The sequence below is a fragment of the Fusarium subglutinans genome (genome assembly GCF_013396075.1).
Source record: "Fusarium subglutinans strain NRRL 66333 chromosome Unknown NRRL66333_c0000090, whole genome shotgun sequence".
Classification (NCBI taxonomy): domain Eukaryota; kingdom Fungi; phylum Ascomycota; class Sordariomycetes; order Hypocreales; family Nectriaceae; genus Fusarium; species Fusarium subglutinans.
Window position 1 is genome coordinate 128,285 of NW_023502153.1, and position 17,519 is coordinate 145,803.

The 17,519-nt window shown below is 49.6% G+C and overlaps 8 protein-coding genes across 8 annotated transcripts; 2 read left to right on the top strand and 6 right to left on the bottom strand.

Moving 5' to 3' along the window:
* Positions 1-141: 141 nt before the first annotated feature.
* On the bottom strand, positions 142-1,626 carry FSUBG_7250 (transcription initiation factor TFIID subunit 7; the record flags this gene model as incomplete). Its single annotated transcript, XM_036685536.1, has 1 exon — positions 142-1,626. One exon carries the CDS (start codon positions 1,624-1,626, stop codon positions 142-144), a length of 1,485 nt encoding a protein of 494 aa, XP_036537260.1.
* A 475-nt stretch (positions 1,627-2,101) lies between these two features.
* FSUBG_7251 (uncharacterized protein) lies at positions 2,102-3,143 on the bottom strand (the record flags this gene model as incomplete). Its single annotated transcript, XM_036685537.1, has 2 exons — positions 2,102-2,442; positions 2,498-3,143. 2 exons carry the CDS (start codon positions 3,141-3,143, stop codon positions 2,102-2,104), a joined length of 987 nt encoding a protein of 328 aa, XP_036537261.1.
* A 719-nt stretch (positions 3,144-3,862) lies between these two features.
* On the bottom strand, positions 3,863-4,804 carry FSUBG_7252 (start-like domain protein; the record flags this gene model as incomplete). The annotated part of the gene is made up of 1 exon (XM_036685538.1): positions 3,863-4,804. The coding sequence occupies one exon, from the start codon at positions 4,802-4,804 to the stop codon at positions 3,863-3,865; it is 942 nt and encodes a 313-aa protein (XP_036537262.1).
* Positions 4,805-5,363: 559 nt separating this feature from the next.
* On the bottom strand, positions 5,364-7,100 carry FSUBG_7253 (cytochrome P450 monooxygenase 51B; the record flags this gene model as incomplete). The annotated part of the gene is made up of 3 exons (XM_036685539.1): positions 5,364-6,500; positions 6,558-6,755; positions 6,852-7,100. The coding sequence occupies 3 exons, from the start codon at positions 7,098-7,100 to the stop codon at positions 5,364-5,366; spliced, it is 1,584 nt and encodes a 527-aa protein (XP_036537263.1).
* A 2,497-nt stretch (positions 7,101-9,597) lies between these two features.
* FSUBG_7254 (uncharacterized protein) lies at positions 9,598-10,872 on the bottom strand (the record flags this gene model as incomplete). The annotated part of the gene is made up of 2 exons (XM_036685540.1): positions 9,598-10,721; positions 10,776-10,872. The coding sequence occupies 2 exons, from the start codon at positions 10,870-10,872 to the stop codon at positions 9,598-9,600; spliced, it is 1,221 nt and encodes a 406-aa protein (XP_036537264.1).
* A 1,638-nt stretch (positions 10,873-12,510) lies between these two features.
* On the top strand, positions 12,511-13,421 carry FSUBG_7255 (ribulose-phosphate 3-epimerase; the record flags this gene model as incomplete). The annotated part of the gene is made up of 4 exons (XM_036685541.1): positions 12,511-12,626; positions 12,674-12,800; positions 12,841-13,104; positions 13,158-13,421. The coding sequence occupies 4 exons, from the start codon at positions 12,511-12,513 to the stop codon at positions 13,419-13,421; spliced, it is 771 nt and encodes a 256-aa protein (XP_036537265.1).
* Positions 13,422-15,015: 1,594 nt separating this feature from the next.
* FSUBG_7256 (nucleolin) lies at positions 15,016-16,614 on the bottom strand (the record flags this gene model as incomplete). The annotated part of the gene is made up of 3 exons (XM_036685542.1): positions 15,016-15,358; positions 15,410-16,017; positions 16,075-16,614. 3 exons carry the CDS (start codon positions 16,612-16,614, stop codon positions 15,016-15,018), a joined length of 1,491 nt encoding a protein of 496 aa, XP_036537266.1.
* Positions 16,615-17,045: 431 nt separating this feature from the next.
* On the top strand, positions 17,046-17,507 carry FSUBG_7257 (NADH dehydrogenase; the record flags this gene model as incomplete). The annotated part of the gene is made up of 2 exons (XM_036685543.1): positions 17,046-17,271; positions 17,350-17,507. The coding sequence occupies 2 exons, from the start codon at positions 17,046-17,048 to the stop codon at positions 17,505-17,507; spliced, it is 384 nt and encodes a 127-aa protein (XP_036537267.1).
* Between the last annotated feature and the right edge of the window lie 12 nt (positions 17,508-17,519).

Sequence of the window (17,519 nt, forward strand, 5' to 3'; positions counted from 1 at the left end):
GGTATTTTTAGGGTCCAAATCCAGAATCAAATCATCGCTTGCCCAGATCTTGGGCTACACCTTGAACGCCGTCTACCTACCAGAAACCTAGCCGCCTTTCCAGCAATTGATATACACCATGGGCTGGTTTCTACTCTCTCATCAGTCATCTGTCTCGATACCGATAGACGAGTTCTTGAGTTCAATCTCTGCCCTGAGTTGCTTGATGGTCTGTTCAATACGACTCCGGAGGATCTTGTTTGTAGTGCGGGCCAGTTCTTCTTGCTTGTTCGTAAGCTGGTTCTTCAGGTCGTTGATGAAAGACTTGACGCCCTTTTCCTCGTCGCGCTGGGCTCGAGCATCCTCGTCCAGATCCTCATCGTCGTCGTCATCATCATCATCGTCCGAAACTTCCTCAGACTCATCCGACTCAATGCTATCTTGGAGTGGCGCGGGGGTATTGGCCTGTGTGGTTGTCATTGGTGTTGTAGCATCCATGCCGGTAGCAGGTGTTTCATCGCCTATTTCCCCGAAAGCGGCCTCTAGATCGGCCGCAAGGTCATCGTCGTCATCTCCGAATACATCTTGGCTCTGGAAGTAGTCCATACCATCATCATGATCATCCATATCGCCTTCGGCATCCTCATCTCCGCCATCCTCGTCCTCGTCTTTGCTCTCGTCGACCCATTCCCAACGCGTAGAGCCGGCTTTAGCATCCTCGGCGAGCAGGCGTTCGACTTCTGCTTCTTTGTCCTCAATCTCCTTTCGACTAATGGTCTTGGCGAATCGCCGGTTCACACAATCATGCATGGGCGGTGTTAGACCGTGTGGCCATTTGAAGTGTTGGTCGATCATACTTGGTAGAGGTGTCTGTCTTGCTTCAGCTTCGGTGGAAACTTTCTGGTAAACCAGAAGCATTTGGCAGATGTCTGCAGATTTGAGGAATGATTTGCGATCCCATGTCTTCATCGCTTCTGTAACTGTAGGCAGGTCCACCATAACAGCGGCAAACGGTTGACCTCTGACTGACACGACCGCCCTTCGAGAATCCTCTTCAAAGAATTTGAGTTGTATGTCTGCACCTCCCTGGCTCCGAGGAATACCCATCTTGCCGTTCTCCATGCACGAGCGCACATAGTCACAGTGCTCTCCTGGTAGCATCCTCAGGACGAATTGTTCCTCTATCGATGGATCCTTCTCCCGATCGCTCGCCTCTGAGTCATAGCCATCTCCTGGCGGATGTACTGGTGCGCGTCCCTTTGGCTTCACCACGACCGTTGGAGTGAGCCCTGACTTCGTTGCCTTAAGTTTTATTTTTGTTGTTGGATGTGCCGAGCTTAGCTCGTCATCTAGTTCGTCGTGTGCGCGCTTTTTGCTCTCGACGAGTTTTTGTGTGGGCTTAGGTTGTCGGCCAGCTTTCGTCTTCACTGGGGGTTGTTCTGCAGGCGTTGAGGGTTGCGATTTTCCGATCTTGAGCTTCACTTTGCGACCTTCCGTCGGAGTTGGAGTTGGTGCAACTAGACCAGCCGAGCCCGAGACTGAAGGTGTCACATTCGCATCGGCGACGAAAGAGGAGGACCGGCTAACGTTGAGCTTCAGACGAGGTTTTGCGGGTGGTTGGCCATCTTTTGGTGTCGGTGTCGACATGCCGCAAATGGAGAGCAGGAAGATATAGACGATGCCCAATTCAAGCGAGGATAAACCAAGTATGGCATTCGTTCCTTGTTAATCTCACGCACGTAGGTGGGCAAGAGTACAAAACCGCACTGATAAAGTCGATGTTTGAAAATGATGCGAAATGTCCTCTTAATAAAGTTGAGGTAGGTACGGTGATGAAATTGGAATGGAGGAGCCGCGCACCGCGCATCTTATGGACTAATAAGGTAGGTCCACTTTTACCCGCTGGCCATATATCAAGCATTGTTGGAAAATGGAAATCATAAACCGTCTTGTAATATTGAACCTAGGTAGCTTGGCAGCATTCCTATGGGGGATAGATGATAGCGCAAGTCAATTGACACCTAATTCTTCTTTTAAACCGTCTTGTATGTTTTCCGCCTCCTTGACAGCGATTCGCTAAGCTCCAGTCAAAATACGCCAAAGTTCCATTTAATCTGCCAACTTAAGCTTGCTTCAGAAGTTGGAGGGTTCGTGTTTTGTTGACCACAAGAACTTCTGTTGCTGAGTCTATAACATCTTGCCACGATGCATTGCGGGCAGTTTCCTCGAGACTTGGTCGTTTCTTTGCTCTGCTGGTTCTTGTCTTTGTGTTGTATGCGCGCTCTCGAATGGCTTGAAGCAGTACCTTGGCGAGTGCCGGGTCCCGTTGCCCTTGTTTCTTGAGATAGCTAATGATGAACTGATTCTCTCTCATTTTTGTGGTCTTGTGTTCGCGGTTCCAGCGTTTTGTCGAGTTGATTGCATCGTTAACGCGTGACTCTAGAGTCGACGAGCTCGGAGGGGCTTCGTCATAAGTTAGTGTTTGAAAATCTCAAGATCCTGGGCCAGAATGACTTACTCTGCTGATGGAGAGGACTTGAGGCGATATCCGTTTTTGCCTTTCGCATTGCTCGTGTTTCTATTCCAAGCAGAGATGGGCGTGTCGGGGGCTCATTGCCCCTAACACCTGCTTGTCGCGAGGCGTTAATCATTCGACCTGATATCTCATCTATTTTTGTCCTTGCGTCCTCCAGTTGGTTATTCCACTCCATTGTGATATCACTCATAGCTTGCTGTAGCTTCTCGATATCCGCTCGTGTTGCAGGCTCACGGTTATGCCCAATGCGAGCCATATAAGCCTTGACTGTTTGTATCTCAAGCATCATCTTCGTCATTCTTTCTTCATTTTGGCGTCTAAATTCTTGGTCATCGGCGGTGCGGAAAACAAGCTGCTGGACTTCTTTTTCAAGTCTACTGGCAAGTGAGAAGACAGTACGGAGGTCGAGCTCGAAATGCATATTCGCGAGCGCCTCTGCTTGTTTGAGAAGCTGGTTTTCTTCACCTTTTGGACTGTTTGGGGTTGTTTGAGTGGACGAATATGCCACATCAGTGCATGGTTTCGATGCAGTGAGTGCTGGAGCAAAGTTGGACGAAGATTGACTTGAAGGGGGCGACAGAGGTGCACCGGTTCCCTTAGGAGCTGATCTGTGGCGGTTCTGGCTCATGTTGAAAGCAAACTTGGTTTTTCCCCCCTGTTTTTTGAGAGGAGAGGAGAAGAGAAGAGAGGCAGGTATCGATGAAGGATTCTCATCAGAATATGAATGACCCGGTGGTGATAGAAGGGAAAAGAGGGCAGGAGACGTGACGCCTACATGAGATCTTAATTATTAAGGTACTAAGGTTGTTTGGTTTTTTCCCTAAGGTAGGTAGGTACTGAGGCACCTTCCCACTGAGTGTGCTCTTCTAAGTGAAAGGGCTCCAGATTTGTTATCGAAGAGTGAAGGAAGGAAGGGGCGAGCTTTGGAGGAGGTTAGAGAAAGGAACGGGAGGCAAGAGAAGCCTCTGATTCACGAACAACGCGTACCTACCTGACCTTAGGTACATAAGGTACCAAGGTAAGCGTATTAGGGATTCACCCTAAGGTGCCTATACCTAAGGTATAGCTCAAAATCTAACCATCTTCCACTTCATCTGATAGGTAAGGCAGGTAATAGGATTGACTTAGCATCGCACTCTATAATGGTGAGGTGTGCTTCTGGTAAATGGGACCCTGTAGCCCCAGCGAGACAATTGCATATATCCAACCCGGACTCAAAGAATTTGCAATTTGAGCGTATGCAAATCCCGTACAAAGAGTACCTCATTTCTTGCTAGAATAGTGAATGCACTCACGCGTGCAGGACCAACATCTGTATTACCCAAGCGCCTTCGCATATGTTTTTCGTTACTCAAGGTCACCAACAACTTCAGCATCTTTCCCCTTCAATCTCTCCCTACCAATCCAGTCCATAAACATACCGACATCCTTAGCTATCGCCCCAGAAAGACCCAGCTTCTGTGCCCACATAGGCACCAAGCCTTTCGCATCAGATGCTGTACCCATCACCCATTCCAAGCTTCTATCACCTAATTCTCTTACCCTCTCAACACTTGTGTAAGCTGCCCGAATTGGGCCACCGTGCTTAGCCACATCTGTCGCATCGTCACCGGCCCGGATGGCGATTTGAACGACAAGGAACTCCTTGCGTCCACGAACAGCAGCTGTGGCTTGTAGAACAGGAAAGACACGCTTTGACAACGGCCCAGGAAGGTCATGGACAGACTCTTCATGACGCAGTGTCCAATCGATCCAAGTTTCGCCGTTCAGCTGAATCTCAATGCCTGAGCAATCCCATTCCTGTAGTCGCTTAAAGTTCACCACGCTTGGCGTAAAGGTCTCCTCAGCCTCACCATGCTTTTCCTTGAAACATCTCAGAAACTCATCCCAATCTGCCGTGCCCTTCTCTTTCTTCGCTTCGTGAGTACTCCGTCGAAGCGCCCAAAGCTCTGACTGCGCTTTATCGGGTGGTATCCCAAGCCCGGGGTTTTTCTGAGCGACAACCCCAAGAGTCTCAGCATCAACAGTACGCTCGAATACATGAACAGAAGCGGCAGATCCGTCATATGTTTTGACTGTCTTGTGTTTCCAGAGATCACTTGTGGACTGGAGTTCAGTAGCAGGCTCCACGGAAGGGATCTCGGAAGGGACGGAGTTCAGAAAAGGCAAGGCTTCGAGAATAATTGAGGAGAGAAGAACCTTGAGCTCTTCTGGTTGTGCCTCTGCACCTGGAAGTTTAGAAGGGCGTATGCCCCATAGGCGGACAAGAGGGCCATATGACTCGTTCATGATGTCTGGATGAGGTGCTGGTCCCTGGCTTTGGTCAAGGGTACCAATGTAAGTGGTATTGATAAACAGTTACTTCCTAAGTGAACAGGTCGAATCTTCGTCATAAAAAACAAACAAAGAGCAGAAACAGAGCTGATGGTAATGCTGGTGAAAGACGCGCCGTCGGTCTCCTCACAGAATAACAAAGCTATCTCTCGGACACAGACAGGTATGAATGCAGCACAGTCGTCATGGATGGCGCTCAGCTTGGTGGGGTCCAAATGCCAACTTCCGACTTGGTATGCCCCCATGAGATCGGCTCACTGATCACCCATCTATCAGATCACTACAGTCAGGGGAAAGGATGCAGGAATTTGTGTTGATTCATAATTTAATCGTTGCTTATTAAAAATTTATAGATTCTATCGCCAGATCCTTGTTGGCATGGCATGACAATTGACCTCTTTTTGGAAAAACCAGCCCGGCCATTACAAAACACTCAACTCCCGAACATGCCCATTGCGTTTGCCGCATATATACAACCTGTTTCATGTTGTCTCATCATTCTTTCGGGCCAAATCTACTGCTGGCGTCTTTCCCAGTGAATGTTGGCGGGCTCCAAGGGTCGCGAGAAAAGAGAGGCGTAGTCGGTGTCGATTAGAGTGTTGCCGCCATCCACATTGCGGAACTTGAACTCACGCACAACCTCAGCAACAATTGTCTGGAGCTGGGCGTTGGCAAAGTGCTCGCCAATGCATCGGTGACGACCAGCACCAAAGGGCAGATAAGGAGAGGCGGAACCCTTGCTGACAAGACCGTAGCCATAGTCGATCTTTTCTTCGTCATCGCCACGAGAAGCCATTCTGGGGAAGTTGGGAGAGTCGGCCTCCCATCGGTGAGGATCCCACTCATCGGGGTTGGGGAAGTAGGCCGAGTCAGTAGCACTGACACCAGGAGCGGCGAGAAGAGTGTGCGAGGTCGGGATGGTGTACTTGGTTCCAGGGACAGGCATGGGAGACTTGACGGCACGCATGATAGAGTGAATAGGAGCGTGAAGGCGGAGAGTCTCCTTGATGATGGCCTGGTTGAGGGGCAGCTTGGCAAGGTCGTCGTAAGTCAGGGGAGGCAAATCAGCACCGAGTTCTCTGACCTGCTCTTGGTACAGCTCCTCCATGATGTGAGGGTACTGAGCGAGGCGGAGCATGATCCAAGAGCTGGTGGAAGAAGAAGAGTGCTGGCCAGCCATGAGGAGAGCAATCATCATGTGGGCGACCTCATGATCAGGGACAGGGGTGCCGTTCTTGTAAGTAGAGTTCATGAGATGCTTCATCATATCGTGCTCGGTGTCATCGTTGTCCTTGGCGCGTCGCTCCTTAATGGTGTCCATATAGATCTTGGCAACAGTGCGCTGGGCGTGGTCGCGCTTGCGGTTCCAGGGGAGAGGAGCCCAGTGAAGCATGAAGTTAATGGGAGTGAAACCCATGTCGAGATCGTGGTAGAGAGCGGCCAGAGACTCGTCAAACTTGTTACGAATGACGCTGCCCTGGAGGGCATGCGAGGCAGTGAAGATAGTGATCTCGGCCATTTTCTTGGGAATGTCGACAATACCGGACTTGCCCTTGAAATCGGGGCTCTTCTTGAAGTAATCGCGAACCTCGGCGGAGATAATAGGCACATATGATCGGAAGGCTTCGGTCGTGAGGGCGATTTTCATGAACTAAAGGCATTTCTATCAGCATGTTTGCTACGCAAGGATCTGATTGTCGTTTCTAACCTTCTTCTGCTCCATGAGTTTGGCATTGGGGCAATCGTACACGACATCCTTGCCGAAGACAGGAGTAGTGAGAACAGTGTAAATCTCCTCGGCAGAGACATCCTTAAGCTTTCCGTTGAGGATGAAGTCGTTTCCAGTGGGGCCAACAGCGACAGTGGTTTTCTTTCCAAGGAGGACAAAGGTGAAGACATCACCATGCTAGCGCAAAGTCAGCGTTTGGTCATGCATTGTTTTCTAGCGCCTTGCGCATCCAAGATTCGTCTCCAACCCTGGACTTTTGGACTTCTTACGTACCTTGGCACGATTCTCCCTGAAGAACTTGGGGGGGTCCATTCCGTATGTGATAGTGCTTCCAACGAAGGGGAACCAGTGGAAGACCAGGGGTGGTTCATTCCGGTTCTTGAAGAGTAGCTGGTTGAGTACATTGAGAACGACAGAGAGAACTATGAATGCTCCAAAGCCAATTCCAATCTGCTGGGCCAGGGGAAGCTCCTGATATTGTTGTGCGAGCGGGTGGCTCGCAAGTTCTTGGAGGAGACCCATGATTGGGTTTTGTAAGGAGGATATTGCGGTTTTCGTTCCGTTTCGAAGGATGGAATTACTGGGAAGAAGTAAAGAAGAAGAAAGTATTGTCCTCGGCGCCAGGAAGCATAAGAAATCCCAATGGCGAGTCTGTAGAAAGTAGAGACTGACAGGAAAATGAAAGGGAACGATGGCGAAGGAGATTAACTGATATGTAATTGCGACAGACCCCGACGTCTTTTTTTCGGACCGGGGTGTCTTAGCTGGTAGAAGAGACCCCACACACCTGGCGAGCAAAAAACAGCCAACAGCACGGTACACCGCCTGCGCTCTGTCGAGATTAAGTCCGTAGAATTGCCTCGCCCCCTGTGTGGCTATGTGGTTCACAGTTTACAGCACTCCTGTTGCCCTGCAAAACGGAACCCGATGTGGCCCATGGACGGTTCCTGAAAATAATGGGGCATCATGCCGTCCCGTCGCGAAAGGGTGTGATATGATTGGCTCAGAGTTGCGGATTCGTATTCGCATACACTTTGTGGTGCCAGATCTTGAGCCCCTCCATCCCTCCTTTTTCGCATTCTTATCTGCCCGCCAATAGAAGTATTTATTTGGTTGCATTGATTGCTTACGTAGTGCCTTATATGTATGTACATTGTGTCGATGCCCCCTACCTAGGTTAGTACTACTAGCTAATCGTAGGCTTTGACAAGTAAGGTATAATGTTTGACCAGAGGTTAGATCTAGCAAGTTTAAGCCCCCAATCTGTATCTCTATCCTCCTTCGACAGAGCTTAATTACAGTCAAACACCATTGTCACGTGAGGTTTCTATGCAGAAAATGTTATCTTCTCTGTTGTGTTATTAATAATTCACCTCACTTCATGGCCCTTCCTTCTCTGCCCCTTGTACTGAAATACTGAACTCTTAAAATGGTCCGATGAGTTTTATAAGGGAATTTCTGATTGGCTTCGTTGCTATGGTCCGAATAAGAACCCGACTCTTGATCAGCCGTGAACTAACCGGCTATTTAATGTGACGATTCTCGAATCATTTTCAGGGTCCTCGATGAATAAGACCATATTTTTTATTGGTCAATGGCTTTTGACGTGTCCAGGATGAGAAAATACGGATCGTGGGATGTATCAGTATTCACATGTTGATCTGCTACCTGATAGCTAATGGAATTCTTGCGACAGTCCAGTGTGATTCAAGCTTTGGAAGAGGTCGCAAAGTCCTGCGTGTTCTATGACCTCAATTGGAAGCACAGATGACAATTGATTTAGAAAGATTGTCTAGTTCAGGGGCCACTTCTAAGACTGTTGTGATAGTAAATGTTTGCTTGACAAATTTCGAGGCCACGATATCACCGGAATTGCTACCAAATACTCAGAAGCTACCCCTGAAGTCGCCGCAATTAACAATGAAAAAACATATCATGTTCATGCCTAGCCCCGGATCACCCCGATCACAGAAACCACCTCGCCTATGAAGCCCCGCTTAAGATGGGCTGACGCTCGCGGGGCTCATCTTATATGAAGAAGTAAAACGTAGCCCGACTCCCTTCCGTATTCGTGAGACGGAACGGTCAAGAATGGCCCCAATCGCCGGGGCCTATCCGTCCCGGCCGGCGCCGAACTGACGTTACGGCCCGGACGAGGGCTGTGAGAGTGATCTGCATCGGAGGATTTTTCTGCAATTTCTCTGTCGATGGTTCTACAGACTGCACGGCACGCCCCGATACCAGTTGCGAAACCACAAGTCTCGTAAGTGTCAAAGCATTCACGCAGTTCAAAAGGCGTGAAATGACTGCCATGTCAGGGCATTGTCAGTACAATAGTGAACTATCAATTCGATAGAGTTTGTCGCGCCTTAAGGCCAACCTCGTCTGTCACCGTGCCTCTTCTTATCACTGTAGAAGAAGTCCGTGAGATGCCCGTACAGGTTTCTATTATCTTGAACTCGTTGAACTCGTTGAACTGTCCACGAGGCCAGCAAGGCGGTGGGGTTGACCGACAAATTCTGACTATATGGTGGTTAGGAATACTGTGTTGTATAAAATCGAGGCTCTTCCTAGGAAGTCTGGGTGACATGGTTCAAAAAAGTATGTGTATAACTATTTTTTTAAATTTTCTTATTCCTGTGCCCTAAACTATGAATCGTGAAAATCATGAGGGGAATATTACCGACGCTTGTAATCAGAGTATCAGAGTATCTACCAAGAGCAAACACAGACTCGCCAGGCAATAAAATATGTGAGTGAGTTAAAGGCATGCCAAATTCTTCGTGTATCCCCATAAATGCACGCAAACTGCACCAATGCTCGAGATCCGCCTATACATAGTGAGCCGTCAGGAAAGATAAACGCGAACGTTATCTTGTTAGGTCCGCTGCTTATGTCGCAACCATAACCGTCAAGGCGGTCTTAAAAACTCCAACTCCCAACAAATTTCGCAACCCTCGTGATATATCGTCTGCACTTGTCATCGAAACGACAGAAGAAATTTAGAGAATCATGTCTTCTAAGCAACGATGCTCTTTCCGACAGCACCCCATCGAAGTTTACGAAGGCCACTGCCTGAAGATCGAATTACTTCCTGGCCGCAGGATGCTGTATCGTTGACACTTCCAACGCTGGCAGCCAGCGCCTCTTGCTTGCCAACTTCACGACCGATAACATAACCAGCACCAAACCCCACCACAGATACAAGCACGACAACACCGGCGCTGACAACCCATGTAAGAAGGGTTGGTGAGATGCTGGTTGGCTCTTCCATCTGGGTAACCTTCTTTTTCTTAGTAGCCCGTGGGGCCGTCGGCGATCCGGAGCCGTGCTTGCTTCTTTCAGAGGTTCGTGAAGGGGATCTTGCAGGAGAGCCCCGTTTGCGGGGTGGAGATGGGCCCGCAAGTCGTTGGGCTCGTCTCGGCTCCGTTGACAGCTCTGACTCTGGTACAAATCGGAGTTCCATGGGTTGACTGCTGGGACCTACACCTGCGTTGACGGTCCTTTGGGTCCCCACTTCATCCTTTGACTTGGGCAGACCTCTAGCAGCATGCGCACAGGAAAGAAGAGTAGTGAGGGATGCACGAAGGGCCGCGTCGTTCTCTTCACGGACAGCTGGGGACATAAAGCTTGGGCCCGCACGGTGGGGTCGTGTCTGCGATCGCTGGGTGAAGGATGGCCGTGTAAGACCATTATGAGGATGAGGAGGAGGAGCGCTTGGGATGGCCGGAGCTGAGTCTCTTCGTTGCGTGGATGGATGAGTGAAGGCGTTCGGCTGAGGTCGAAAGATAGGCTCTGTAGGTTGATCGGACACACGTCCGAGCGCGGTGACGTTATCGCCATCCGACTCGGCCTCTGAATCCATATCCGCCTCCTCCTCGGACCGCTGAACGTTCTCGGTCGAGCTGGTAAGCAGGCGATCATCTTCGCTATCGCTCTCGTCATATTCCTCCTGGCTACTCAAATCGGCCGCGTTCACGTTATGAATAGCAGTCTGCTGTTGAGGGAGTGATCGTGCTGATTGCTGTAATCGTCGTCGGCGCACATATGGATTTCCAACGCGCAGGCCGGTGGTAACAATCTCATCACCAATACTGGACAGGGAGGAGGACGAGGGCTGCGATGCTACTTCCACCCAAGATTCTAGAAAAGTTAACATACAAGTTTTGACAGTTTGACCTACGGAGTGAGACTTACCATCGTGACGCCTCTGCGAGGGAAGCCCAGGGCTCGACCTCGCTCCATTTGGAGACATCCTATTTCCGTGCCAACTTTGGTTTGCTTCTCCGTCCATTTTTCCTCCTCTTCGCACTGATAAGATCGAAGTTTGTTGAAAGTTGAGTTGTTGGGACACACGGTATTCAAGTTCCGTGGCGGAGCACAAGAAGGCACGGGACTCAATATGCTAACTGGATCAGCAGTGCAACTTCGCTTATCTCTTGGCTATGAGGTGATGTTATTCAGGAGGGCTGCCGAAAAGTTAAAAGATGGCGAAGCACAAGGAAGACGGGTAAAGCAAAAAAGTGAGGGTATAAAAAAGATAGAAAGGGAGTAGCGAGTTCTTGGTCAGCGAAGTCGGGCTGGGGAAACCGTTGGTAAAGTACCTACAGTAAAGAGCTTGGAGTGGATGATTGTTTCTTTGTTACAGGCACGAGAGCACGTCTCGCTGCCCGGTGATAAGACAAAGTCATGGTACTTATGCTACGGGTGCTTCTACAGTGCGGGCTCACGGCGCATATCAACTATAAAAGAGCGATATGCCATACATGTTCCCCATTTGGTATGTGAGCGCTGATGCTGTAACGATGACGCTCTTCCTGTTGCACACTGTATCTGTATGTAGCCACGAGCGGTGAAGCGCCATTCTATGAGTATCGGTACATCGGCCCCCGCCTTACATCTGAGCACGCCGCATGAACAGGGTACGGTCATGAGTACAAGGCGTGGTTTAGATCACCCAAATAAGCTCACAGCCGACCTCCTAAAAGAAATTCCAGCGCCGTAAAGAGACCTAAAGAGAATCGCAGGCAGATGGAAGAGGAAAGGGGGCTGGCTGAGGCTTCTGAGGTTAGGTATTCTCCAGCCCCTGTTCCTTGATGTACCTACGTACCTTGGGTAGTAGTAGTATTTACTTTATTCAGCTTGACCATATTTCAACATGTGAGGAAATCTTTCGATGCCTCTTATGATGTCCTGTGCCGACGTGGATAATTAAAGACCAGTTTCCTAAGCTCTGGGCTCATAGATCTGTCGACTTTCATGGATCTGCATTATGCATGAAACAAAGAATCATGGAACAATACCGTGGACCATTTATTTCCTTCAGGCTTTGAGAGTAATGGCGTACACAGGCACGATCATTCAGCCGGCGCCTCAATATAATACGGCAGCCCAGTCCAGCAAACCATGAACTTCTTAATTATCACAATCCTTCATAGGTTGGTGTTATCTGTAGCTTCTGAACAATATCAGAACTGGAGCCTTGGATCAACACGTACTGTGTATCAACGGGGGATAGTTAGGTACTAGCCATTTAACACCACCACCCCGCACACTCCTACCCTATACACTTCTCCCACCAAGAAGTTACTACTTCTTGTAGCTTTGACCCAGTAATGATGAATAAATGGGACATAGGTATTCCGGTGACAGTCACAAAAGTATCAACAATAAAGTCTCAATAAACATGATCAATGACTTTCAATACAGATCAGGGCCTTAAACAACCCTGGCCTCCACAAGCCTTCAGGACAAACCTCCATTGGCATGACCCCACCAAGACCGTACGTCACTGGGCAAGATGGGTAATAAGTAATGGAAATAACCCCACCATGGACGGTTCCAAAAGACACTTACTCTGTAGACCAGTTCTCTGTCCACCATCATACGTGACTCTTGAACGGTCCTCCTCTGACCGTGTATACTCCCAACAATGGCTCCCAAGACCATCATTGCTCCCTCCATTCTGTCAGCTGACTTTGCTCAGCTTGGCCATGACTGTGCCCGTACTATGGAGCAAGGCGCAGACTGGCTTCATGTCGATATCATGTAGGTCGCGAGTAGTGAAGCCAAGGGGAACTATGCTGACATCGTAGGGATGGCCACTTTGTTCCCAACATTACATTCGGTCCGCCTGTCGTTGCATCCATCCGAGGACACGTCGATCAGCCCACGGAGGCCCATGGCCGGGGCACCTTTGATTGTCATATGATGATTGCAGAGGTAGAAGTTATCTTTCCAAATGCGAATGCACAACATATAGCTTACACCGGGATACCAGCCCAAGAAATGGGTCAAGGAGTTCAAGAAAGCTGGCTGCAACCTCTACTGCTTCCACTATGAGGCCGCCTTCTCCAGTGCCGCCGAGAGCCCAGAGCAACAGACCGACGAGAAGACTAACCCCAAGGCTCTCATTCGATACATTCACGACCAGGGATTGTTAGCTGGTATTGCTATTAAGCCTGACACTTCTGTCGATGTGCTGTGGGAGATTCTGGAGAACAGCGACGAGAAGGAGAGGCCTGATGTGAGTCTCACTGATGTATCCATGAAGCATGCCAAGTTGACATATAGCTACAGATGGTCCTCGTCATGACCGTATACCCTGGCTTTGGCGGCCAAAAGTTCATGGCATCAGAATTACCCAAGGTCCAGGCCCTCCGAGAAAAGTATCCCGAGCTCAATATCGAAGTTGACGGTGGCCTTGGGCCCAAGACAATCGATGAGGCTGCCAACGCCGGCGCCAATGTTATTGTTGCAGGCAGTGCTGTCTTTGGGGCCAAGGACCCCTCTGAGGTTATCGCCCAACTGCGACAGGCCGTTGATGCCCGAAGTGCAAAGTAAGTCCGAGATGTACTATGCGTGTGGACATAGACATAGACAGGAGTTTAGAGATAAAATGACGAGAGATGAGAGAACATGTAAAAGTCGAGGGAGTTTCCAGAATAGAATCCCTTTATTGTTGAGTTTCTGACTTACTTCAGTGCCTTTCTCCGCCCTTCTGCTTTACTTTGACTCGCTATGATGGCGATTATGTGGAAATCCCAAGACTCTATAGAGACGTCAAGTTAAGTTTGAGAGCACCACGAGTTAAAAATTCGTTATCTTGCCACATACCCTTCAAGTTTCTTTGCATGCTACAAGGTATAATATATGTCTCATAGAATTCTCGGGTAAGGTAGGCGATGCTGTAACCCAAGGCGTATGAGGTGTCCAGACATTGACCAATATGACTCTTGCTCATGCCTTGGGTCGCGAAATAGGATCCCGTGCTTAACATCCTCATAAATTCTTACTTGACGAGGGTTGAATCGGCGCATACATGTATAGCCCTGCATATAACCTTTGCCCATCGTGCTGGTAATCAGATAACCACTACTGACCTCCATGATATTCTTTTTCATCTTTCCCACCCAATGCGCCTCGATTATCAGTGTTCAACCACCATGTTGATATGATCACGCGTACGTAGTATTTCTCAAGACTGGTCATTCCGTCCCCACCGTTCGTCTGATTCGCGGCTTATCTATGTGACACAGCCCACGCTGCACATATCAATTTTTGGACTGCACGTTCTAATAGGCTACAGCTGCATTCTAATTCTGCAACAGTAAAGTGGGCAGTACGTTATGAATGGGCTTTCTAAACCTGTGCTATACTTGACCCAAGATGGACTCATATCGCTAATCTAATGGTTTTGTCCAGAGTGTCATATGTAAAGAACATGTGATCTCCAAGACATATCATCTCGCTACAAAATACCCACTAAGCTACCTTACCTTATACGGAGTACTACAGATACATTCACTCATGCAAAGACACCTGTGACGTCAATGAGATAAATATAAATTGAACTTTTATTGCGCCCCTAGAATCGAGATGTGGACTATCCCGTTGCTACATAAATCGAAAGAATAACGGCAGTGGTATACTCACCAACATCAAACGACGAAACAGTGTACATGGTACAAGAAATCAAGATGGTTTAGTCGTCAAGGCAGGAGATCGTCGTCAACTGGTTCTGAGGTTAGGCATAGGCATGGTCGTATCTTTTCGAAAAGCCCCCAGGGACCCTCAAGAGCGTTCGCGAGAACCGACTTGGTCCACTCCACAATGTCTGGAAGACAGAGGGAGCCTCTTCCCAAAGAGTCGTCAACAAATCCCTCAGAAGCCCACGTGGTGTCTGCCTCGAAGACAGCCTTGATCAATAAGCCAAAGACACCAGGAAGGTGCTTTATGAAGATGCCACGAGCCCACGGTCCCTCAAGTGTAATAGCCCCCAGGTCTATAACTGCTTTACGCGTGTGATGCGTATTCTCAAAGCCCACTACTCCATGATGGAGTTTTGTCTTGTGTTGAATCGACAGCCCACAAAAGCCCACTTATTGGTAAACCCGCCAGAAGCCCTCAGTTCGCAACTGTTTTGCATCACCCACGCTTAATCGAAAGAAATCTTGGAGCCAGAGAAAGTGGTAGGAGTGCGGTTAGCACCAGTGCCGAAGCTACCACCACGACCACCACCACGGCCGCGACCACCACCGCCACCGCGACCACCACCACGGCCTCCGAAGCCACCACGGCCGCCACCGCGACCACCTCCACGACCACCACCAAAGCCGCCGCCGCCCTGTTGAGGTCTGCTGCTAGCATAGTCCAGGCGGACGCTACGGGACATACGTCCGTTGCCAATAGGGGCACCGTTCTTGGCCTCGAAGACCTGCTTGGCATCCTCGACCGAGTTGAAGCTGACATAACCGAAGCCCTTCAGGTTACCGCTATCACTGTTGAGAGTTAGTAACAGGAACGGAGGCAGAGTGAACATTGCTACTTACGGATCGGTAGGGAGGCGAACGCTGGCAGGTTCAGCGACGTCGCTGAAGAACTCACGGACGGTGTCCTGGTCGACATCGAAAGGAAGGTTGCCGACGAAGAGGGTATCGCTCTCGGGGCTGACAGTGTCACCATGACGCTGGGCACGATCGGCAGCTCGTGACTGAGGGTTGGCATCAGCAGGACGAGCGTTGGCATAGTCGAGGTTGATGGCACGGCCCTCGAGTTCAACACCCTGCATGGTCTCATAGGCCTTGGTGCAAGAGGCAGCATCGTTAAAGTCCACGTAACCGAAGCCACGGCTGCGACCAGTACCCTTCTCAGTCATGACGCGGGCGTTGGCAAGACCCTCAATGTGCTTGAAAGCCTCGTAGAGGGCATTGTCGTCGATGGACCAGCTTAGGCTCCCGGCGAAGAGAGTAGTAGCTTCATCAGTCTTTGTCTTCTTGGCCTCCGCCTCGCCATCATCCTCAGCCTTGCGCTTCTTGGAAGGAGCCTCCTCCTTCTTCTCAATTTTGGCGCCGGCCTCCTCATCAGAGTCGCTGCTGTCACTGTCATCCGAGTCATCCTCAGAATCGTCGGAGTCGGAGTCGTCAGAAGAATCGGCCTTCTATGTATGGAGTTAGCAAGAAGTAGCTTCAGTAGATAGAGTTTGGGTGTAACGAACCTTCTCGGCAGCCTTCTCAATAGTCTTGGCCTTGGGCTTCTCCTCTTCGCTCTCGTCATCGGAGTCAGAGTCGGAACCGGAGCCAGACTCAGAGTCGGATGAATCAGAAGACTCAGCCTTCTTGGCGGGAGCGGCAGCCTTAGCAGTACCGTTGACCTTGGTAGCCTTAGCCTTGGGCTTCTCCTCCTCAGACTCGCTATCGGAGTCGGAGTCTGAGCCGGAGTCGGACTCAGATTCAGATGAAGACTCAGCAGCCTTGGCCTTGGTAACAGTCTTCTTAGTAACCTTCTTCTCCTCCTCAGAGGAAGAAGAGTCGGAATCGGAGTCGGAAGCCTCAGACTCGGAAGAAGACTCAGGCTCGGCCTTCTTCTTGCTCTTCTTAGTGTCCTTCTCCTTGGTGACCTTCTTGGCAGCAGCCTTCGCAAGCTCCTTGGACTTGGACTTGGAGGACTTGGAAGGCTTGGTGATGCCTCCCGCCTTGACGGTGCTGAGAGGCTCAGCAACCTTGGCCTTGCTCTCCTTTGTCTTTGTCTTAGCCATTGTGATTATGTATTAAGGTAGAAAGGGGTAAGAGGTGGTAGAGAAAGGATAAATGTCTAGTCGGGGAGAATGAGCAGGAAGAAAAATGTGAAGAGGGCGGATGGAGAGAACAGACTTTTAAGCTGGTGGTTGGACTCTACTTTTTTTTTTCTCACATTTTTTTTTCCTGCCGTCAGAATGGTGGGGCTTCTTTGGGCGGTGAGGACCCTTCGACTGACAGGGAAGGTGGTCGATGGACTTGTGGGCCTGATCTTGCCTGAGAATTCAGGTCGCTTATTATTGGACATTCAATTCACCTAGGTTGAGCTTCAAGCTACTCGGACATATCAAGTTGCCGATATCGACTGAGTCCTATTGACAGCCTTACGCGCTGTCCTTCGCTACAATTCTATAATCTACCCATAAGCCAAATAGGCAGCCTCAGATTTGCCATGCCTACTCCCGAGTCCGAGCAGTTTAAGGCTCAGAAGCCCACCGTTCCTCCTACATTCAATGGCGTCGATTACGATGATACTAAAGCCTTCAAGGCTGCCGAGGATGCCCTCATCCGAGAGCAATGGGTTGGAGCTATGATGACTCGTCTGGTTGGAGAGGAGCTCAACAAGTGCTACGTTCGAGAGGGTGTCAACCACTTGGAGAACTGCGGCCACCTCCGAGGTTAGTTTGTTTTGACATGGAGCTTTCTCGAGGGCTGCCGAGAGTAGGCTTTGAGCGTTTACTGACTTTGGAGACTAGAGAGATATTTGCAATTGTTGAAGACGAACAAGATCAAGGGCACCAAGTTCCTGCAACAAAACTATGTTGATCAGAAGGATCAAGAGCTTGATCTCGCTGCCAAAGTTCACACTAGCGACAAGATTGCCAAGCTCAACCACGGCCGATTCTCATCATAAGCCTTTAATTAA